The 20,532-nt window shown below is 39.4% G+C and overlaps 2 protein-coding genes and 2 non-coding genes across 6 annotated transcripts; all 4 read left to right on the top strand.

Annotated features, from left to right (window-relative positions):
- Positions 1 to 230: 230 nt before the first annotated feature.
- Positions 231 to 7,186, top strand: LOC117495933 (elongation factor 2-like). Its single transcript, XM_034147545.1, has 13 exons — positions 231 to 477; positions 1,353 to 1,567; positions 1,903 to 2,084; positions 2,296 to 2,504; positions 3,136 to 3,314; positions 3,426 to 3,531; positions 3,769 to 4,021; positions 4,152 to 4,347; positions 4,458 to 4,824; positions 4,911 to 5,264; positions 5,412 to 5,594; positions 5,940 to 6,072; positions 6,815 to 7,186. The coding sequence occupies exons 1-13, from the start codon at positions 475 to 477 to the stop codon at positions 7,006 to 7,008; spliced, it is 2,574 nt and encodes an 857-aa protein (XP_034003436.1). The 5' UTR covers positions 231 to 474; the 3' UTR covers positions 7,009 to 7,186.
- LOC117496272 lies at positions 2,641 to 2,709 on the top strand. The gene has a single exon (XR_004557272.1). It is a non-coding gene; the product is annotated as a small nucleolar RNA SNORD37 (small nucleolar RNA).
- LOC117496271 lies at positions 3,621 to 3,689 on the top strand. Its single transcript, XR_004557271.1, has one exon. It is a non-coding gene; the product is annotated as a small nucleolar RNA SNORD37 (small nucleolar RNA).
- Positions 7,187 to 9,628: 2,442 nt separating the features above from the next.
- On the top strand, positions 9,629 to 15,058 carry hmg20b (high mobility group 20B). Of its 3 annotated transcripts, none has more exons than XM_034147543.1 (9): positions 9,629 to 9,714; positions 10,825 to 10,910; positions 12,498 to 12,698; positions 13,002 to 13,122; positions 13,252 to 13,304; positions 13,403 to 13,469; positions 13,573 to 13,788; positions 14,072 to 14,204; positions 14,429 to 15,058. In XM_034147543.1, exons 2-9 carry the CDS (start codon positions 10,830 to 10,832, stop codon positions 14,439 to 14,441), a joined length of 885 nt encoding a protein of 294 aa, XP_034003434.1. In that variant the 5' UTR covers positions 9,629 to 9,714; positions 10,825 to 10,829; the 3' UTR covers positions 14,442 to 15,058. The 3 variants fall into 3 exon arrangements, with proteins under 3 accessions (XP_034003434.1, XP_034003435.1, XP_034003432.1); XM_034147544.1 differs by lacking the exon at positions 9,629 to 9,714 and adding an exon at positions 9,722 to 9,745; XM_034147541.1 differs by lacking the exon at positions 9,629 to 9,714 and adding an exon at positions 9,779 to 10,666.
- The last annotated feature ends 5,474 nt before the right edge of the window (positions 15,059 to 20,532 follow it).

Here is a 20,532-nt window from a genome sequence, read left to right as displayed (position 1 = left end):
CCAAATGGGCAAAGTAACTAAATCTATGAAATAAAAGTAGTGGAGTAAAAGTACACTATAGTACCTCTCACTCAAAACTGTACTTAAGTACAGTACTTGAGTAAATGTACTTACTTACTTACGTACTTACAAAAAAATCCCAAATTGGGATCATTAAAGTTCTATCTTATCTTATCTTACCTACTTTACACCACTGCCTGACCTGTAAACTTGTAAAATGGCTGACATAATGCTACCTTACCTGAATGTCACGTCATAAGAAACGTGGATGTGGATGGATGAAACCGCAACACCAGCAACACGACCCATCGAGCGTAATGTCAGTACGTGACGACGTACAACCTTACGCAGGCAGTATAAATTCCAGCTTTCTGACGTCAGCTGTCTCTTTCCTGCCTATGCCCTGGTGAGGTGGGCAGCGTAACATTTCCTGTCTCTTTTCGCCACTAAGCGGATCCAAAACCATCCGTCAAAATGGTGAGTTGATTATTTGTTTCTGAGTTAATACTCATTTATCGTACACAAACGGTGCCGTCTACCCGAATATTGACAACTGTTTGGCCGTTTTAGCGGATAATATCCTAACTTGCATCTCAACTCTGTGGATTGTGCTTTGATCAAAATGGCAGCCATTCTGTCATTGATACCGTTAGCCAGAAGAAGGCAGGAAGAATCTAAAAAGACGATTCTCAATGGCTAAAACAAGTCGGTTGTGTTTATAATGGAGTTGAAGTTGTAATGTACCCATACTGACGCTTTTTGTAGAGGCCTAAATGTCTAAAATTAGGTGACGCTACGGTATTTCGCCGGCTAACTTTCACAGCTTTGCCTCAACGTTAGCCATTGCAAGGGAAATGACATCAATATGTATGTGACCATGGACGTAAGCTGAATAAGGACAAGTGGCTGTTTTTGAAATCTGATGCGTACGATTGTGCCGTGTTTGTTTTTAATTGTAGCGTTGAGGAGAGATTATTTCCCATCGACCGTCCCCTAGCTAAAGTTAGCATGTAGCATTATGTCAGTATGTACACGTGGCCTATTCGTGCCGACATATTATGCCGGTGATGGCTTGTTTGAATATGCTTTGACAACAGTTTTGGAAAACGTCAATATATCACTATATTGATACACAGACAATGGGTTGAAATAAAAGATATGCTGAATGGATATACTGTTTGTCATGACTCATAGCTATTATGAGTGGGGAAAACGCCCTGGGTGGAAGTACAGAACGGGTATCGTTGCGTCAGCAGATTTTCGATATGCTGCAGATGCCTTGCAGTCTTGCCATGTTTGCACTTTATTTGGATTTTTTGTGAATTATCTAATTTGATTTTTTCCTTCCTCAGGTGAACTTTACAGTCGACCAGATCCGTGCCATCATGGACAAGAAGTCCAACATCCGTAATATGTCTGTGATTGCGCACGTCGATCACGGCAAGTCAACTCTGACAGACTCGCTCGTGTCAAAGGCTGGCATCATTGCCTCATCTCGTGCCGGAGAAACCCGTTTCACCGACACACGTAAAGATGAACAGGAACGTTGCATCACCATTAAGTCAACGTAAGCATCATATTATATTTTCCAACTGTTCTTCTACATTGCTTCACTTATGTACGTAATGTCCTCAGTGGTTGCCCTTGTTTAGTCCTGGCTACCAGTACAACACAAATTGTGGTTTTTAGTCTCCTTTCGTAGGGGTCAGAGTTAAAACTACAAACCTTTGTGTTTTTGGGAACAAAATGTGTTCCGTCTCTTAAAATCTTCAGTGATATGCATGTCAACAATGCAGAAATACTCAACATGTTACGAATAGTCATATCTATTTTTTTTTTAGTAATCTTTGAAATGTTACATTTGGCATCTGACATGTTCTAACACATTTACTTTAATTGCAGCGCCATCTCCCTCTTCTACGAACTGGCCGAAACTGATTTGGCCTTCATTAAGCAGACCAAGGATGGCGCTGGCTTCTTGATCAATCTGATTGACTCTCCAGGTCACGTTGACTTCTCCTCTGAAGTGACTGCTGCTCTCCGTGTCACTGACGGAGCCCTGGTTGTTGTGGACTGCGTGTCTGGTAAGGACAAGGCTGAACAATCCTCTGTAGCCTATGCATACTTCCACTGTGATCTCCATTTTTACTTTGCACTTTTGTTTCTTTGCACATGCTACAGAAAAGCTCTGTGTGCTGACCTGCGATGTGAATAATTGAGATGCTTGCGTGAAACTATGCACAGCTACACTGCTGCTTATTTTGCCATTAAATTGCCTCATTGACTCCCTGCCAGGTGTTTGTGTGCAAACTGAGACCGTGCTCCGTCAGGCCATTGCTGAGCGCATCAAGCCAGTCCTGATGATGAACAAGATGGACCGTGCCTTGTTGGAGTTGCAGCTGGAGCCTGAAGATCTTTACCAAACTTTCCAGCGTATTGTTGAGTCAGTCAACGTCATCATCGCCACTTATGGAGAAGAAGATGGGCCGATGGGACATCTCCCGGTAAGTGGCTGTAATGAGGATCCATGTTTCACATGACTTTTCGGTGCATTCAAAACAACCATAAAGACTTGTCTTAATTACAAAATAAATCTGATTTCTGTTGTAAACTTTGAGCTTAATAGATGCGACTGTGCCTGCAAGTGATGATTTGAAACATTCTTCACTTTGACCTGAATATCCAGTGATGATAACTCTCACTCTGAGCAGCACACAGAAACATTGTTTTGCTTTAACATTCTTGTCTTGGTCATGTAACTGCAGTCCACTAATTAAATGATATTGTTTAGGTGTTCAATGCTATCATGCACTTCAACAAAAAGGAAACTGGGATCCATGTTTCACATTACTTTTCTGATTCCTGTGGCATGAAAAGCATGTGTTTTTAATGTGATACCAAGGTCATTGGTACATTTTCACTCTTGTGGTTTAGCTCGGTTCTGTAACTTTACATTTTTAATTTCTAGTTAAAGACATTTGAGGATCCAGTTTCTGAACTGGATAGCCACACAAAAGGTGTCCCTGTAGTACTGTCCAATTTAATAAAAAAATCAACAGCTAGATAAGTTATCATAAATTGGAAAAAGCTCTTCAAGTCTTTTCATGTCTGGATTTGTTATGTCTTCACTTAAAGGTCTCCCCAGTGATTGGCACTGTGGGCTTTGGCTCTGGGCTCCATGGCTGGGCTTTCACTCTGAAGCAGTTTGCTGAAATGTATGCAGCCAAGTTTGCTGCCAAGAGCAACACCCAGATGAATGCAGAGGAGAACTGCAAGAAGGTTGAAGACATGATGAAGAAGCTGTGGGGTGATAGGTGAGTCTTTAAAACAGATCTTGATTAACCTATCAAGTGCAAGCAATAAAGGAACTTTTATGACAACATGTACTGTGTTGTTAAATCTTGACACTTTGTGCATTTCTCTAGGTACTTTGATCCTGCCACTGGAAAGTTCTACAAGTCTAGCAATCTACCTCCAGGTTCCAAGCTCCCCCGTACCTTTGTTGCTCTCGTCCTGGACCCCATTTTCAAGGTAACGTGAAAGGGCAGTTTAAAAGCAGCGCTAAATACATTTGTAATTAGAATTTTCTGTTGTAAACTTTGAGCTAAATAGATGTGCCTGCAAGTGATGATTTGAAACATTCTTCACTTTGACCTGAATATCCAGTGATGATAACTCTCACTCTGAGCAGCACACAGAAACATTGTTTTGCTTTAACATTCTTGGTCATGTAACTGTGCAGTCCACTAATGAAATGATATTGTTTAGGTGTTCAATGCTATCATGAACTTCAACAAAGAGGAAACTGCCAAACTCCTCAGTAAGCTTGAGATCAAGTTGGATAATGAGGACAAGGACAAGGAAGGTAAGCCTCTTCTGAAGGCTGTGATGCGTCGCTGGCTGCCTGCCGGAGAGGCTCTCCTTCAGATGATCACCATCCACCTGCCTTCCCCCGTCACTGCCCAGAAGTACCGCTGCGAAATGCTCTACGAAGGACCTATGGATGATGAGTGTGCCATGGGTATGAACTTTATTTATTTTACATATTCTCATACACAGGAATTGGAAGTTTCATCATGCATATCAAATGATGAATTCTGTAATTTCATTGAGACCCAGGTACTAAGCAAGATGTTGCTTTGGTTTTTCAGGTATCAAGAACTGTGACCCCAAGGCTCCTTTGATTGTGTACATCTCCAAGATGGTACCCACCAACGACAAGGGTCGCTTTTATGCATTTGGTCGTGTGTTCTCTGGATGCGTCTCCACTGGCATGAAGGTACGCATTATGGGACCAAACTATGTCCCTGGAAAGAAGGACGATCTCTTCATTAAGCCGATCCAGAGGTGAGTCATTAGCTATTTGATATGCATCCGTTATACGATTTAAATAAACAGATATGTCATATCAAAATTGTGTTTTCTTTCTTCCCTACGCACACATTACTCTTTAACAGGACCATTTTGATGATGGGTCGTTATGTTGAGCCCATTGAGGATGTGCCATGTGGTAACATCTGTGGTCTGGTTGGAGTGGATCAGTTCCTTGTCAAGACTGGAACAATCACCACCTTTGAGCAGGCACACAACATGAAAGTGATGAAGTTCAGTGTCAGCCCTGTCGTGAGAGTTGCTGTGGAGGTCGTAAATCCTGCTGACCTGCCCAAGCTGGTGGAGGGTTTGAAGCGTCTGTCCAAGTCTGATCCTATGGTGCAGTGCATCATTGAAGAGTCTGGAGAACATATTGTTGCTGGCGCTGGAGAGTTGCATCTGGAGATCTGTCTGAAGGATCTGGAGGAGGATCATGCTTGTGTTCCACTCAGGGTAATGGGGAAATAAGAAAGAAAAAAAGAAAAAAAACAATATTGCTAAAGGAAAACTTGTTTTGACATATCTTGTTTTCTTTTTAGAAATCTGATCCAGTGGTGTCCTACAGGGAGACGGTCAGCGTGGAATCAAGTGTGGTGTGTCTCTCAAAGTCCCCCAACAAGCACAACCGTCTGTTCATGAAGGCTGCTCCCTTGGAGGATGGTTTGGCAGAGGCCATTGAGAAGGGTGACATTACACCTCGTCAGGAGATGAAACTCCGTGCCAGATACCTTGCTGATACTCACGACTGGGATGTTGGAGAGGCCAGAAAGATCTGGTGCTTTGGACCTGATGGAACTGGCCCTAATCTTTTGGTGGATGTCACAAAGGGAGTGCAGTACCTTAATGAGATCAAGGATAGCGTTGTGGCTGGCTTCCAGTGGGCAGTCAAGGAGGTAAGCAGACTGATGTGCATATAAATTCACTGAACAGCTTTAATAGTCATGTTCGTATAGCATCTTGTATCAGGTTTATTTATTTCAAGAAATTGTTTTTTTGTTCTCTGGATTCAGTTTATTTACAATTGGTGTCTCTGTCTTTAGGGTGTCCTCTGTGAAGAGAACATGCGTGCCGTTCGCTTCAACGTCCATGACGTGACCCTGCATACAGATGCTATTCATCGTGGTGGCGGTCAGATTATTCCAACAGCTCGCCGATGCCTGTATGCATGCCAGCTCACTGCAGAGCCCAAAATGATGGAGCCAGTCTACCTGGTGGAGATTCAGGTATGTGTCACCAAAGTTTCAAGATGCTCAAATGCCTCAATCAATATTTTGCCCATTGTGATTGAATGTGGACAATTGGTGCTTCTTAAAATGTTTGCCAATAGATAATCTTACTCATTAAATCCACATAATTTAGTGGGAAAGTAAAAAAAGAATAGTCTGGTCGATTTAGAAAATTGCTAAGCTTCACTGTAATGCAGCCTTTAGCAGAAACTATATCTAAGCCCATATATCAATACTGCATTCATCAACTTCCCCTCGTTTCAACAGCCTTAGTTTTCAGCACTTGGCATGCCTGTGATCTCAAAAAGGTAACTGTTGTCTGTACGACCTTCTCCTTTGCAGTGTCCCGGGTCTGCTGTCGGTGGAATCTACGGTGTGTTGACCAAGAGACGTGGTCACGTCTTTGAGGAGGTTGCTATCCCAGGAACACCCATGCGTGTCACCAAGGCCTTCCTGCCTGTCATGGAGTCATTTGGTAAGTTGTCTTTTCATAAGGGTGATTTGTTCAGAATAGAGCAGCAGAACCCTTAGTTCCCAAGCCACTGTTTGTATGCAACCTGATTTTACTTACCGGTAATATATACATTTTAGTCATCTCGCAAATGAATTTATTATCAAGCTCTTGGCAGAAATAAGTCTTGGTGCTTGCGGTCAACTTTTAGTTGGACTTTAGAAGTTGGTCTGTTTGTTGTGGAATAACCACTATCAAACATAACATTCATAACTAACAATATTCTATTGTATTTATTAAAAAAAATGTATTCAGTTTGTACCACACTACTTGCAATTAGAAAAAAATGATCATTTTGGAAGATTGTTTTATTTGACCCGAACAGAAAATGGAAGAAAAAGTTGTTGGAGCGATGTCTCTTCAATCCTTAAGGCTAAAAGTAGTAGGCTAATAAACTCTGAAGAGTGGCAGTAATGCTGAGAGTAATTAAGTATATTGCCTGTTTTTTTTAGTCATACATCAATGGTAACATCCCCAAATAAACCAAAGAACATTTCTGTTCATCAAATATATTGATTGTACCATTATAAGGCATTGCGTCAGTGCAGTCTTTATTACAGTAATATAGCAAACGTTTCAGCTCTCCACACATAGCAGTTGGATTCACTTATCAAATGTTCACTTCCTCATATGTGACTTGTGCATTATCCCTCATTGTAATTGTTGGGAGGGTATAACGAGCATACTTTGCTGTGTCTATTCCCAGGTTTCACAGCTGACCTTCGTTCCCACACTGGTGGCCAGGCCTTCCCACAGTGTGTGTTTGACCACTGGCAGATCCTCCCCGGAGATCCAACCGACCCTGCGTCCAAGCCCGGTATTGTTGTCACCGACGCGCGCAAACGCAAGGGGCTCAAGGAAGGTGTCCCATTGCTGGATAACTACCTGGATAAAATGTAATCGCTTTGACTACACTTGGCTCTCGCCTCATTCCTCCCTTCCCAAAAAATTAAGTCTACATTGGGGGACTGGACTATACAGAACAAAGTGAGCACTAAAGTTTGCCAAAAGGATTCAAAATAATGAATAAACACCCACAAAAATTGTAAACTATAAATAAAATAAAAATAAAAACCAATGATAACGGCGTTCTTGTTTCTTTATAACATGTTGAAGCTGACTTTTCTGTCATGTCTTTTCTGCCACAATTAAAACCATGTCTAGAGACATTGTGCTTATGTCATAAGGTACTATCTGGGATCATGGGACGGTTCACTGATCTTTCCCGCTGCTTCTCCCGCTTAGTATTCATTGTTAACAAGGTTTTTGTCAGAAGGTGACTATCTTGTCTCAAGTCAAAAGCATCAGCTGAACAGAATATCTCAGAACGCCTGAGGCAGTGTCTGTTGACCGAGGATGAACTCTATTGAATTTGATGGTCAAAGTCACTGACTGCCTCACTGGGACAAAGTTATGGTATGACATTGTGGACTCATAAACTGCAAGACGGTAATTCTATTATATGGAACATAAAGTCCTAGGTGGGTTTAACGAGAAGTAAAAATGTCTTCTCTGAAACAAATGGACCCTGTATTTAAAGACACTGAATAAAGTTGTTTCTCTGACTGCTGCTAAAATTTGCTTTGCTTGTTTTTTTTGTTCGAAGATCCATAACTTCACTGCGGCCACTATAGGTTAGCAAATGTGTTGTAGCATAATTGGAAACTTTAGAGAACTACACAACTCAACCAAACATGAAACCTAAGGTCAGGTTAAATATAATGCAGCCATAATGCATGTACTTCTAACGCTACATTTAGGAGATAAAAGGGTTTGGATGTTCATTCTAGTTGAATTAATCTTATACAACAATATTTTACAATTTGTTTTCAAGGAATCCGCTTTATTCAAATTATAATTTTCTTTTCTTTTTTAAAGCACTTTAAATGGCTATTGTGTGTGCAACTAGAGTTTATCTTTAAGGATGTACACTTTGAAAGACAGCTGATGTTTGCTGTGTCTGCGGTGCTACTACAGCTGACACAAGTTCAACTGCCCCAGAATATTAAATAAGTTTGTAAATCTAATGCTAAATATTGCAGATAAATGGTATCAATAACTGAACATCTTCATTTATAGTCATAGCTGGAAGAGTTGTGCCTTTTATTGTTACGGTTTACAATAATGTGATAGCCTGCTTTCTATAAGATCTTTTAAATGTATATTAAAATATATGTGCATGTTTAATACTGCAAAGTATGTGGCCATGGTTTTCAGTGAAATTCATTCTTGATTTGTACTTAGTTTTAAATGTCTAAACATTACAAGAATTTCAAAATGGGAAATCAAACATGACTGGGTTAATAATACTTATTTCTGTTGTGCTCCAGATGACGGTGAAGAAACCTACAATTAAAAATTGTGTTCAATATTCAATTAAGAGATCTCTTTTTTCCAAACATTGGCAGTATACCAGCAGCTTATATTACCACCAGTCACTCAACGGCAAACATCCAATAATGATTATAGTTAGAATTCTTAGCAATTAACAAATATGGTTCATTTCTGGAACTGATGGATACCAGTTAAAGTGTTAAGGTAAGTGGATCTATATTTATGGCAAAAAAACGAAAGAGGACATCAGTTTCCCCGACTCTACAAAGGTGATCTTAAAAATCTCTGGGTCTCTATTATACAGCATATATTTTTGTACCACACTGAGTGTCATATTTTCTAACAAGTAATGTACATTAAATATGTCGTTTTTGGTCAGTTATGTCATTAAATATTTTGTAAATGTAAACAATAAAACTGATTCCTGTTGTTAATGTGAGGATGACTTATTCCTTTGAAATACTGTCATAATGTTGATGTTTGGACTGCTTTTTGGACAAAACTAACATTGTGAAAGTCCTTTTTTAACACGTTTTACAAACACAATACAATAATCAGATTACTATACTCAAGTGATGTAATGTACAGGACTGATTAACAAGCTCTCTTTTCATCTCCAAACTGAATAAACTTCATGTTTATGTATATGACACACATGCAGAAGAGATACTGCTGTTGCTGCAGCATACTGTTGATGTATAAACGTATCATTTGTTAGCCCACCCATATAACCAGCAGCTATAACTGAATTAATATTTCAAAATGACAACAGTCAAATCCAGCCTTTACATGAATTCATGAGCAACAACAATGTAGTATGTAATAACAGTCACAGCAGGGGATATGTTTAGATTTTCCTGATTATACTTACATACTTAAAGGGTTAATAATATTGAATGCAGGACCTTTGAGATAAGATAATTCTTTATTAGTCCCACAATGTGGACATTTCCAGTGTAACAACAGCAAAGGGACAGACAGTGCAACACCAAGAGGAAGTAGAACAATAAACAATTTGACCGTTAAAACAAATATCGTGGACAGACTAAACATCAAATTTAAATTATTGTATAAATGATATCGCAAATAATATTGATAGTGCACGTAAACATATAACAAATAATTATAACGTATTATATAGGACCCACTGGTTTTTTAGTGGGGTTCATGGGAATATGCAGCCAACCAATCACGACTCTGCATGCCGATCGACCGACCAATCCGATGGCAGGAAGGGTTCTCTTCCTGTTTGGCCGGAGGAATCATTTTTCGGTGAGTAAAGAAGACGTTTATCCCCCAAAAAGTATGAATAATGTATTCAATCTGCCTTTTTCCGGTGTGACTTAACGTTATTTTATATAGCATATATATTTCAGTTTTTTACATGTGAAGATATAGCCGTTTGGATTACCTTTGTATCCGTTGTTTGTGAACAGTTAGCCGCTATAAAGAACAGCTAGCAGCCAGGTTAGCTTCATAATGGTGATTTGTTTTTTGGTTTCTTATCTGTTTTAATACTTCTCCTATATTATTGTGTACAGACTTTTCACCCGGATTTAACCCTTACAGATTAAGAGTAATTGCCATTTTCACATCTACATACTAAAACATTTATATGTGCAAAACATACTTTTTATAATATCTAAAACCTTAATACGTTCATGTCCATTTAAGATAACGTAAATAATAAGATAAGATATACTTTATTGATCCCAATGTTTTCGTCAGAGCAGCATATATAAGACATTGCACATGAATTAAAGGTAAATACAATACAATGAAAGTAAAAGTTGTCGTTGCAGCCTAATCAATAGAGCAGCTGTTGTCTCAAAGATTACAACACTTTCATTAAGTTTTACACTTTTATTTTTTTTTACACCAGGATTTCCTTCACAAAAACAATAAAGATATACATTTCAGCAGTAGAAGATAAACAAACTATGCTGCTACTTGTTTGTTTGTTTGCCTGGATGAGGACTTATTTGTCTTTCTTTTGTGTGGAGCTATTTAGATCTGCTCACACCAGCAGGTCGAGGAAATGTACACACAAGTCGTGCCGAGACGTTAAGGATTAGTTCTCTTACCTCCAACACACAGCAATGACATTTATTAAATGCGCTAATAGTGCAGGGTCCAGCTTCTTCACCAGCTTCCGTAATTGAGCCAATCTGTGCAGAATTCAGCCTGAGGATGAAGCGTCGGGCTGGAGATGGAGAAGCCAGCCGTCAGTGGCAGAGACCGGGCCATGTGCTTTTTCTATATATTTATCATGTTAGCTACTTTATAATCTGTAGCCTTTTATCTGCTATTTCACTTTTGCTGTAACACTGTAAACATGCGGGACTTATAAAGAAATTCTGATTCTGATCGTCCAATACACAGAGATCATGGGAGGGATCAAACAAGAGCAGAGTGATGCATCGAATCAGTCCAAACCTTCACATTCAGCAGACCAACCACCAGAGGAGGTGAGTTACATGTGACAAGGATTAACAACTCGCTTTGTAAATTACTTTAATAAAGCCTCCTTATTCCCATGCACTGTTTGTACAAGTCACTTTGACCTGCACTCACATCTGCACACATACATGTCAATATATTAAATAACCCGGACTCAAATATGTATATATGTTCATTCAAATGATCAACGTTTGACCTTGTTGTGATATATCGTTTTAACAGTTACTTATATAATGTTGTTTTTAATTTGATTATCCTCTTGTGAATCTTTACTGTCCTGTTTTTCACTCTCCCTCTGTTGCTGCTTTAAACACCTGGATTTCCCCACGGGGATAAATAAAGGTCCATCTTATCTTATCTTAGTTGGATGAATAAGGCTGTCTAACCAAACATGTAATCATTAGGAGTTAAACTGTTACCTCTCCACTTAGTTGCCATTTTATTTTTACACTATTACGCAATTACACACACCTTGCAAAACATTCTACCTTCATTAGCGTTACATTGTTACAGGAGGAAAACTATTATTAGAAATGTATTTAATTTTACAAGGCAGGTGGAGTATTTATGCTCTTATGAGGATATCCTATTAACAGTTTGGGCAGAATAATAGAAATCAGCACAAACAGTGTTCGTATATAAAAATTGACCGCAGACAGAAAAAATACCTTTCATTTTTACACAATTCACGTCAACAGCACCACTAACCAGATTCTAAATGAGCAGATCAAATAAAACCTCTGAAACAATGTCAACAAATACCTAACATTAAAACCTTCATGAGGTGTGTAGAGTAATAATAATAATACATTACATTTATAAAGCGCTTTTCCTGGTACTCAAAGCGCTTACAAGCAAGTAAAACAAAATAACAACAAAAGTAGAAAGTGCTAAGCTAGGTGGAATAAGGGCAAGGGGTTAGGTGATTAGGAGTTGAAGGCAAGAGTGAAAAGGTGAGTTTTTGAGGGATTGTTTGAATGATGTGAGAGTGTTGGCGGTTCTGACGTGGCTGAGGAGGGGGTTCCAGAGTGTGGGGGAGGCTGCAGCGAAGGCCCTGTCACCCCAGGTCCAGAGCTTTGTCCTGATGGGCTGCAGTAGGTTAGCTTCAGCAGACCTGAGGCGACGGGTGGTTGGCAAGGTTGTTGAGGGCTTTGAAAGTGAAAAGTAATATTTTAAAGTCAATGCGGTGTTTGATGGGGAGCCAGTGGAGGTCATGGAGGATAGGGGTGATGTGGTCGTGTAGTAGTGCTGGACCAATTCATTGATCAACCTAAAATAAATGAGGAAACATTTCTGATTATTTTATACATCATTTGAGACATGTTTGAATAAAAAATCGCCAAAATAATTTGGGCTGTAGCTTTTTCAAATGGGAATACCTGCTGCTCTTTATGGTCATCATTGATTGTCATTTTTTTGTTGTAGTTTTAGACAGTTTTTGTCATTCAGGACAAGCTATATAGCAGTTCGGGATTTGAAATCAAATATGAAGTGCTTTATAAATGGAACCCATTATTATTATTATTATTATATATTGCCTATTTGTTGACATTGAGCGTTGACGATGACCTGCCCGTTGTTTCCCCCCTCTCCAGCCAAAGAAGAGAGGCTGGCCGAAGGGAAAGAAGAGAAAGAAGGTGCTACCAAATGGTCCCAAGGCACCAGTAACTGGATATGTCCGCTTCCTAAATGAACGTCGGGAACAAATGCGGGCCAGGTACCCTGACTTACCTTTCCCAGAAATCACCAAGAGACTTGGAGCAGAGTGGACACGATTGGCCCTGAATGACAAACAGGTAGTTATACATATTTTGCAAGTATGCACGTCACAAGTTTTTTTTTTAACAAAGTATGTTCAGTACAACCCATGACTGTGAGCAGTGGGTATTAATGATGCTGTATTACTTGGCCTGTTGGACGAAATGTCATAAAGATGTTGGAGACATTGATTTCTGTTGTTCGATTTTTTTTTTTATTAAAGATATTTCTCATCAGCGTTGCTTTTATTCTTGATAGTTGTGAAATGTGCATGCTGAAAAAGCTTTTAAATGAAGAACTGTTCCCTCATTAAAGCTTCCCAACATTATTTGCAATGATAGCGCTACCTTGACGAGGCAGAACGGGAGAAGATCCAGTATGCTCAGGAACTGAAGGAGTATCAGCAGACGGAGGCCTTTCAGATCACCACTGCTAAGATACAAGACAAGAGGATCAAGAAAGGTGACGACTCTGCTTTACTTACTCATATAGAAAACATCACAAGGGCAAATAGCAAGAAACTGCTTAGTTTTTAGCTTTTGACTCCATGCATTGTGTGCTATAATAACCACATGCAACGTTATCTTGCAGAGGACACTCCGTCTGTCATCATCAGCACTCGTTCAGAGCCATCTATATCAAAGGTACATGACATCCATGTTTTGCCACTGTATATTCTGCAATGTATTTTTACATACATTTTAAACATCGAAGTTGTCCATTTGCTGTTGATGTCCTTTAGGCTTCTGACCTCACAAGCAGGTTCGACATTCCTATCTTCACAGAAGAGTTCCTCGATCAGAACAAAGGTAACAGAGAAAAACTGATGATGATCATTCCAATATATCGTCCAACGTATCTTATGAGACATTATCTTCAATTCCTGTTAAATGTCTCCCTCTGTGGTTCCAGCTCGAGAGGCTGAGTTGCGACGGCTTCGTAAAGCCAACATTGAGTTTGAGGAGCAGAATTCAGTGCTTCAACGACACATTAAGGACATGTACAATGCTAAAGAGCGCCTGGAGGCTGAACTGGGGCTGGATGAAAAGCGGACGCAGGCTCTTCACCAACACTTGCTGGCCATCAAACACACACTGGTCAACAGTCTGTCATCAGTCCCCTTACCAGGTCAGCAACTATTATTTCACAGGAGAAATGCAGGAATGAAGAAAGATGGATGATAAATGAAATGTTCTGCCATTTTATCGTATTTTGATGCTAGAGTTTGTCCCGTAGTATTAATGCATTGGTGCTGTTAGCAATGTTAATCGACGAGTAAACAGTATTTTCATTAATACATTTGAGAAAACGTATACCCTAAGAGTTGGATTGCCAAACCGTGCTGGAATGTAAATGTATTTCAACTTGAGTGGATGTCTTGATTTAATTATTTTGTGACTTTTCTGAACAGATACAGGTGAGACAGCATCTCATGGGAACTTGGACTCATACCTGACTCGTCTCAATGGAGTGCTGGAGGGCAACCCTCACAAGCATCGTGCACTGCTCTCCCAGCTCTGCGAAGTCCTCTCTCATCTGGACGGGTAACTTGTATATCCCTTACTCAACACAGTAGGATTGTATTGGTTCCAACATGAGGACCATTGCTTTACTCTTAAGATTCTACCAATAAGGAGCACCGTTTTTCGAAAACATAGTCAAGTGTGATTTACAACACGCATCTTTCAAGGTTTGAAACCCATATAATATATCAATATGTCTGAATATTTGCCAATTTACTAACATGTGGGCTTTAATCTATTGACAGTGAGAAGTTATGAGGAGACTCCAGCCGGATGGATTCCCACTGCTGCATCACAGGGACACGATACAGGCTCGGCAGGATTAGGTCAAATCAGTGCCATTCAACAGAGCATGTGGATATCTCAAGGATAGTAAAGGCAAGGGTGAAAACACTTCAAAACACCACCCACGCAGGCCCTGCCTCTTCTTTATGAATGTGTCTATTCATGCACAAGCGCATTTGTAAATGCAAATATTTGTGGCGTTGATGAGGGTTTTTAATAGTTCAGGAATTCCATTAAATATAAGGTAATTATATCTTCTGAACAGCTTTAATTAAGTCAAATTGGTTCGACCCTTACCCTTTTGTAGTGTCAGCAGTTACCTACAGGCACATGACCTGTCCAATAAGACAAGCCTAATTATTAGTTTACAGTGAATGCCCACTTGCATTACGGGGTTGGGGAATGTGTATGTTGTATTATTTAGAATGCATTAAAAATAAAACAACTGGAAAGAGTGAAAATCAAATGTTGGGTTTTGAATTTGTGTGTTTACATTGATGATGTTAGGTTGTTTAATGGACAAAACACGCTGTCCGAACATTATATATTTGTATTTTCTGAAATGTTCATTAAACCAAACTGAAAATGTTTGTGTAATTTTGCTTTTTTTAAATTGTTGTGAGATACGTGTTGTTATTTTTACAAGACAACTGTTGTTTTCCTGTCAAATCAAATGGAATGAACTGGCAAAACATGTTTATTTTTATTTTGAACCAGACCCTGGAGGAGTCTGTAAAGATGCAGTAAATGTTTTGTTCCAACAGGGGGAGCTGTGCGCCCACAATGGGGGGAAAAGTCTTACTGAAAGGATGCAGGTGTTATGACCTGCAGTAATTATGCAACAAAGTTAATAATGACTGATTTTGCCGATGGGATTCTCAGGCCACAAGAGGACACAAAGATGTGTTGTTTATGACATGATCTAAAGTGTAATTTTATCACCAACAATTCATCTACTTTTAGTCAACTATTACTAAATACCCAAGCTGCATTATTCATGTTCATCATAATTACTTTATTACTGCTAAAACATAATTTCATGGTTAGGCTCTGCCAGAGGACTCCATATTTTCCCCTATAACTAACACTATTGCTGTCAAGCAAGAAGAATGTATTTGACTCACTTATCACTGTTTAATTCAAAGTAAGGCTTGGTCATATTGTCAAAATCAATGTTCAGAGTAATCTTCCCTAAATACCCTCATGTTGATATTATGATATTTTCCAAGGATTCTCTGAGATATTTAGACGTCTGTTACAAAAAGAGGGAGAGGCTAATAATCAGTTGTTTTAGCCCCCCCCCCCCCCTTCACACAGCATCACGCCGCCCTGACGTCACTGCCAGGAGCTGTCCACGCAGCGGCGGTGCTGAAGCTGAACAAGATGGCTGTGTGTTGGGCAGCGGAAAGCTGAGAGAAAAGGGGGGCAAAGAGTCTTAAAATAAGGAAGACAGGCCATAAAAAAGACAGAAAGGATTGCGACGCTAGCGTTCACTCTCGAAGTGTAAAGATTTTTTATTTTTGTCAGGCCGAAGAGTCCTGCCAGGCCCGGTCTCTGCCACTGACGGCTGGCTTCTCCATCTCCAGCCCGACGCTTCATCCTCAGGCTGAATTCTGCACAGATTGGCTCAATTACGGAAGCTGGTGAAGAAGCTGGACCCTGCACTATTAGCGCATTTAAGAAATGTCATTGCTGTGTGTTGGAGGTAAGAGAACTAATCCTTAACGTCTCGGCACGGCTTGTGTGTACATTTCCTCGACCTGCTGGTGTGAGCAGATCTAAATAGCTCCAGATCTTATCTTCACTGGTTTTGGGGATTCACCTTTGCAAAAATAATCCGTCCATTGATAACATTTGTTACTAAATGAGGGTTTTTCTTGCAAATCTTATACATTTTCGTTTCATTTTGACTAATATACCCTGAAACAAATCCCCCCTAGAATGAAAGCCGGGCTCATTTAAAAAAACAAACATCCATTGCTACAACCGGATCGATTTGTGGAGTAGGTGTATGCTTTCTATAGCAGCCGCTGTCAAACATAGTAAAACAAGACATAAACCACTCCGTTTTCCCCGGAGGACCAGAAGCGTAGGGTGTTTCTTGTATAATGTCACACAAAAAAAAACACTTTGAGGCAAAAAATTATCCAAAGTGCAGACATTTTTTGCGTAATAGTGTTGGACAAAAAGGCGTGTTCATTAGCATACCGGGTGCATTTAAAACCGGATATTTCTATAAGCCACGTGATTGGCTGCAGCGTTTTTCTAATGATTTCTTATATTGATTATGATCTATGACAACTGCAACCTCCTCTGTCTTTAAATAGTTCAAGATAACTCAATGCTGCTCAAATTGGTGTATAAACACTCAGCAACTCACCATATTGCAGTGTACTGCAGCTCCAATGTCTTCCTTAAGTTATTGATGGTGTGTTTGTATTTTTTTCGATTAAGTCCATGGTGTTATCTGTTATTATGTATTTCTTCAATGAAACAATATAAAATGGACGTTAAAGAGGAAGTGATAAGCCCTTAAATGTCATCCAGTCACTGTAATTATGAAACATTTCCAGGCTGAGCATATTAGGCTGTCTAACAAGTATCTGGGTGTTCATTGCGGATTGTGTATAGACATTTTTTGACCACAAGCTCGAAAAAGGAGCAAAATACTCCAATCTAGTTGGACTTTATTTCATCTTATTTACATATTATGAGCCCTTAGCTGTAAGATATAATTTAAACTGAAATTGTGTTACTGTCTATGATGAAACTCAATAGATAGAGCAACATCCCTAGTGACATTTTTCAACTTATCCTGGAGATATCATGTAGCCTTACCAGAATCTTAAAGTTAAACCCTCATAAGGATTATAAATGCCCCCATTTTATAGAACATTACATGTTTTTACACATCCTCTAAGCAGGGATACGTTATCCATATCCTAACGTAATTCTTTCAACACATGGCAGGCTTTTGAAGAGACAATGACTTGATGCAGGACAACATATTGAATTTGGCTTTCAACGGTACTGAAACTCTATTAAATCGTCAATTAGTTTCCCAAGTTTTTTTCTCATCTAATAAATATGGTGCCTGACTTATCAGGAAACTAAAAGGGAAAGTTAGAAAAGTGATTCCTTGAAGCTTCTTCAGATGCCTGTGAGGCAGGAGCCACTTGAAGTGTGTGAAGAGGATGCTGTGTTGTTGACACCAGAGCTTGAGCTGATTGCACAGATGTCAGGATTACGATCTGGGCCTGTTGAGGGGGTCCCTTTATATCCTGAAGCTTTGTTGGCATAGCAACCCCAATGGCATTTTAGATCTCTGCTGCTGGCATTTTGTCATTATTTTATACACACTGTTAGAGGCCCGCAGCTAGATTTATATTGATACTATATTTTTTTCATTGTGGCTGAGAGAAAAATGAAGAAATAAGGAGAATGGCAGTTTACCTTGAACTGCACAGTAACACGGGTTCGGCTGATATACAATGCAGCAGCAGCGTTCAGATATACGTCTATACTTCACTTTCATGTGCCACAGAAGCGAAATAAGCGTATTCAGATCTGGCAACCATCCTCTAACTGTCACCCCCTGTAGCGAGATGACAATTCATGATGCATTATACCTTATAACAGGGTTAGCCTTGAGATATTCTTATTAGTGTCACCCTCCTCATTAAGGCAAACATATAATAGAGACTTTGTACATATGTATGCAGATCTTTAGGGACGTTTTTTTGGTCAGAAAGTCCAGAATAAGAAATGGCAACAAAGAATTAGCTAGTTCATTACCACTTCAAACACACTGCTGCGTTACTGTTATAATGAACAGGGTTGCTGGAGGTCTGAAAACAGTTAGGAAAAAATATCAGTTGTATGGAAATAACAATATATACATACTTACTGCAGCATTATGTGGTTAATGATTCCAAGGCTGAAGATACTGTTTAAATACTCTATGGTCTGAAAGGTTTATAGGCAGACGGTTTAAAGTCTGCAGTCTTTATATTTTTTACTTACATTTCCAGATTTGAATGTTTCTCACAGGTTTTTAAAGGTGTAATTTGTAACATTTCCTCATTAAAAGGTCTAAACATTTGTAAACCTATAAATATTTGTTGTATAATAATAATAATAAATAATAATGTATAACTCACATTATACCAAATGTTTGCGACCGTTTTCAAACCTAGTGAAATTTGTAATTACATTTAGGATAACACTTTATTTTAGCATTGTGCTTTTGTGCCAGAAGATATTTTGGCTTATGACGTTTTAATCTATGTTTTAACCATACACTTTTCCGATCTTTGTGGATTTTAATGATATATTTTAACTTTTAGTCATTGGACTTCCGGAAGTAATCAGAGAAACAAGCCAAGCTAACATTAGCCCTTAGCTCGTATACCCCTTCTATGTTGTTCCTGCTGGAAAAACACTGATTTGCACGTGAAAGTGTTTTAATAAGTGTATTACCTTTTTTTTTTTTTTTTAATAAAGCCATTTCTTTTGGGGAGGAGGAGCCCTGTGCGGATAATTTGGCTGCTTTTTTTACAATGAAATAATCCAAACTGGGAGAAGCAGTCTGAAAGTTGGTAAAGACAAATAAAAACATAATCCCCCATTTTGTCACGAAACCTGTCTATTGTTATTCTTTTGAGTGACAGACCCTTAGTGTTAGAAATGTATTGTATGTTTAATTAGTCTATATGAGAGTCTATATTCAATCATGGGTGACTACCATTGCATTATGTGTATAATATTCATACTCAAGTCACTGTTGTTGATGTATTCCCCCGAGGTAAACTGCACAGCTGTTTTTCATTTAATTGTTTTTTGGCTATAACCTTTAGATTGTTCTTCTCTGCATTTCCTGTCTTCAGTGTATATTGTTGTGCCTTGCCTCAGTATAATTGCTCTGCAGCGTGGGCTCCTCAAAAGCTTCTGATTGTAAAAACCTCAGAAAATAAAAACCTCCTTTTAGGTCGTCTGCACCGGGGCATGAGTCAATGTATGTGTCCAATTGTTCAGAGCAAAGAAAGAGAAAATCAGACTCTGTGATTGCTGTGGAGGGGACTCAACCTTTTCTGTTGAGGTTTTTTTTCCCACCTACTCTTCTTCACTCCCTTGTGCTATAACCGCAGGAATGGTGTTTAAGTCTTAAGCCTAGAGCTGTAAACACACACCCCTTTCCGGCACCCCCCACCCCTGTCACACTCAAGTGGTTATTTTTAGTCTTGGGGATGCAGCGCGCTCTGCCCGCATCCGGCTGCACAGAGAGATTAATGGAGCACAAGAGAAAGAGATAGAAAGGGAGCACACGTGCATACTCGCCTCATGGCTTGGAGCTTGTAGGAGCCAGTGATTGAGTGAGAAGGAGAGAAATCAACAATGACTGGTGGTGATGGTGAGGAGAGGGAGAGTGTTAGCGATGTGCATCGGTAATAAACTCTCTGTTAAATGCAAATTAATTGGAACGCCTCTTTGTGAAATGACTTACAGTATATTCAGGGATTCCATGGAGAATCACCCTCCTTAGGCGCGACTGCCTTGTCAGCAGCTAAAGTATCAGGATGTGTATTTGACTGTATTTTGAAGTTGGCACCCAAGCACATGTTCCACGACACCACTTACTCCGCCACCTGCCTCATGAATACCAGACCGATATTTTGGTGATTATCACGCAAGGGTTTGCTGGGTTGATGCTATTTTTAGAAGCCAATTTGTCTACAATGATTACCGTGCTTGTTCTGCTGTCACTGACTAAGAAAGTGACTCAGTGTGTGTTTCTTCATCAGCATTACTTTTGTCCTCCCTCATTTTGGTTTAATAACAGGGAGCGCTAAGTATTTACTTATTTCAAATTAATGGAGTTTGACTGTGGTTCATACATTTATATGTTTTCTTGCGGAGATTCACTCATGTTTAGATAGTTTAAGGGCTTGCTGTCAAGGTCTAATAAGATGTATTGAGCTTAGTCCCTGTGTTTCTTTCCTGAAATGTAACATCAGTGAAAAGAGGCAATCAACAGGGATTTAAAAAGAAAAGATGCTCTGAATAT

The sequence above is a fragment of the Trematomus bernacchii genome, unplaced genomic scaffold (genome assembly GCF_902827165.1).
Source record: "Trematomus bernacchii unplaced genomic scaffold, fTreBer1.1, whole genome shotgun sequence".
In the NCBI taxonomy this organism is placed as follows: Eukaryota; Metazoa; Chordata; class Actinopteri; order Perciformes; family Nototheniidae; genus Trematomus; species Trematomus bernacchii.
Note: the sequence above shows the minus strand (reverse complement) of the source record. Positions and strands in the feature narration are given on the sequence as shown.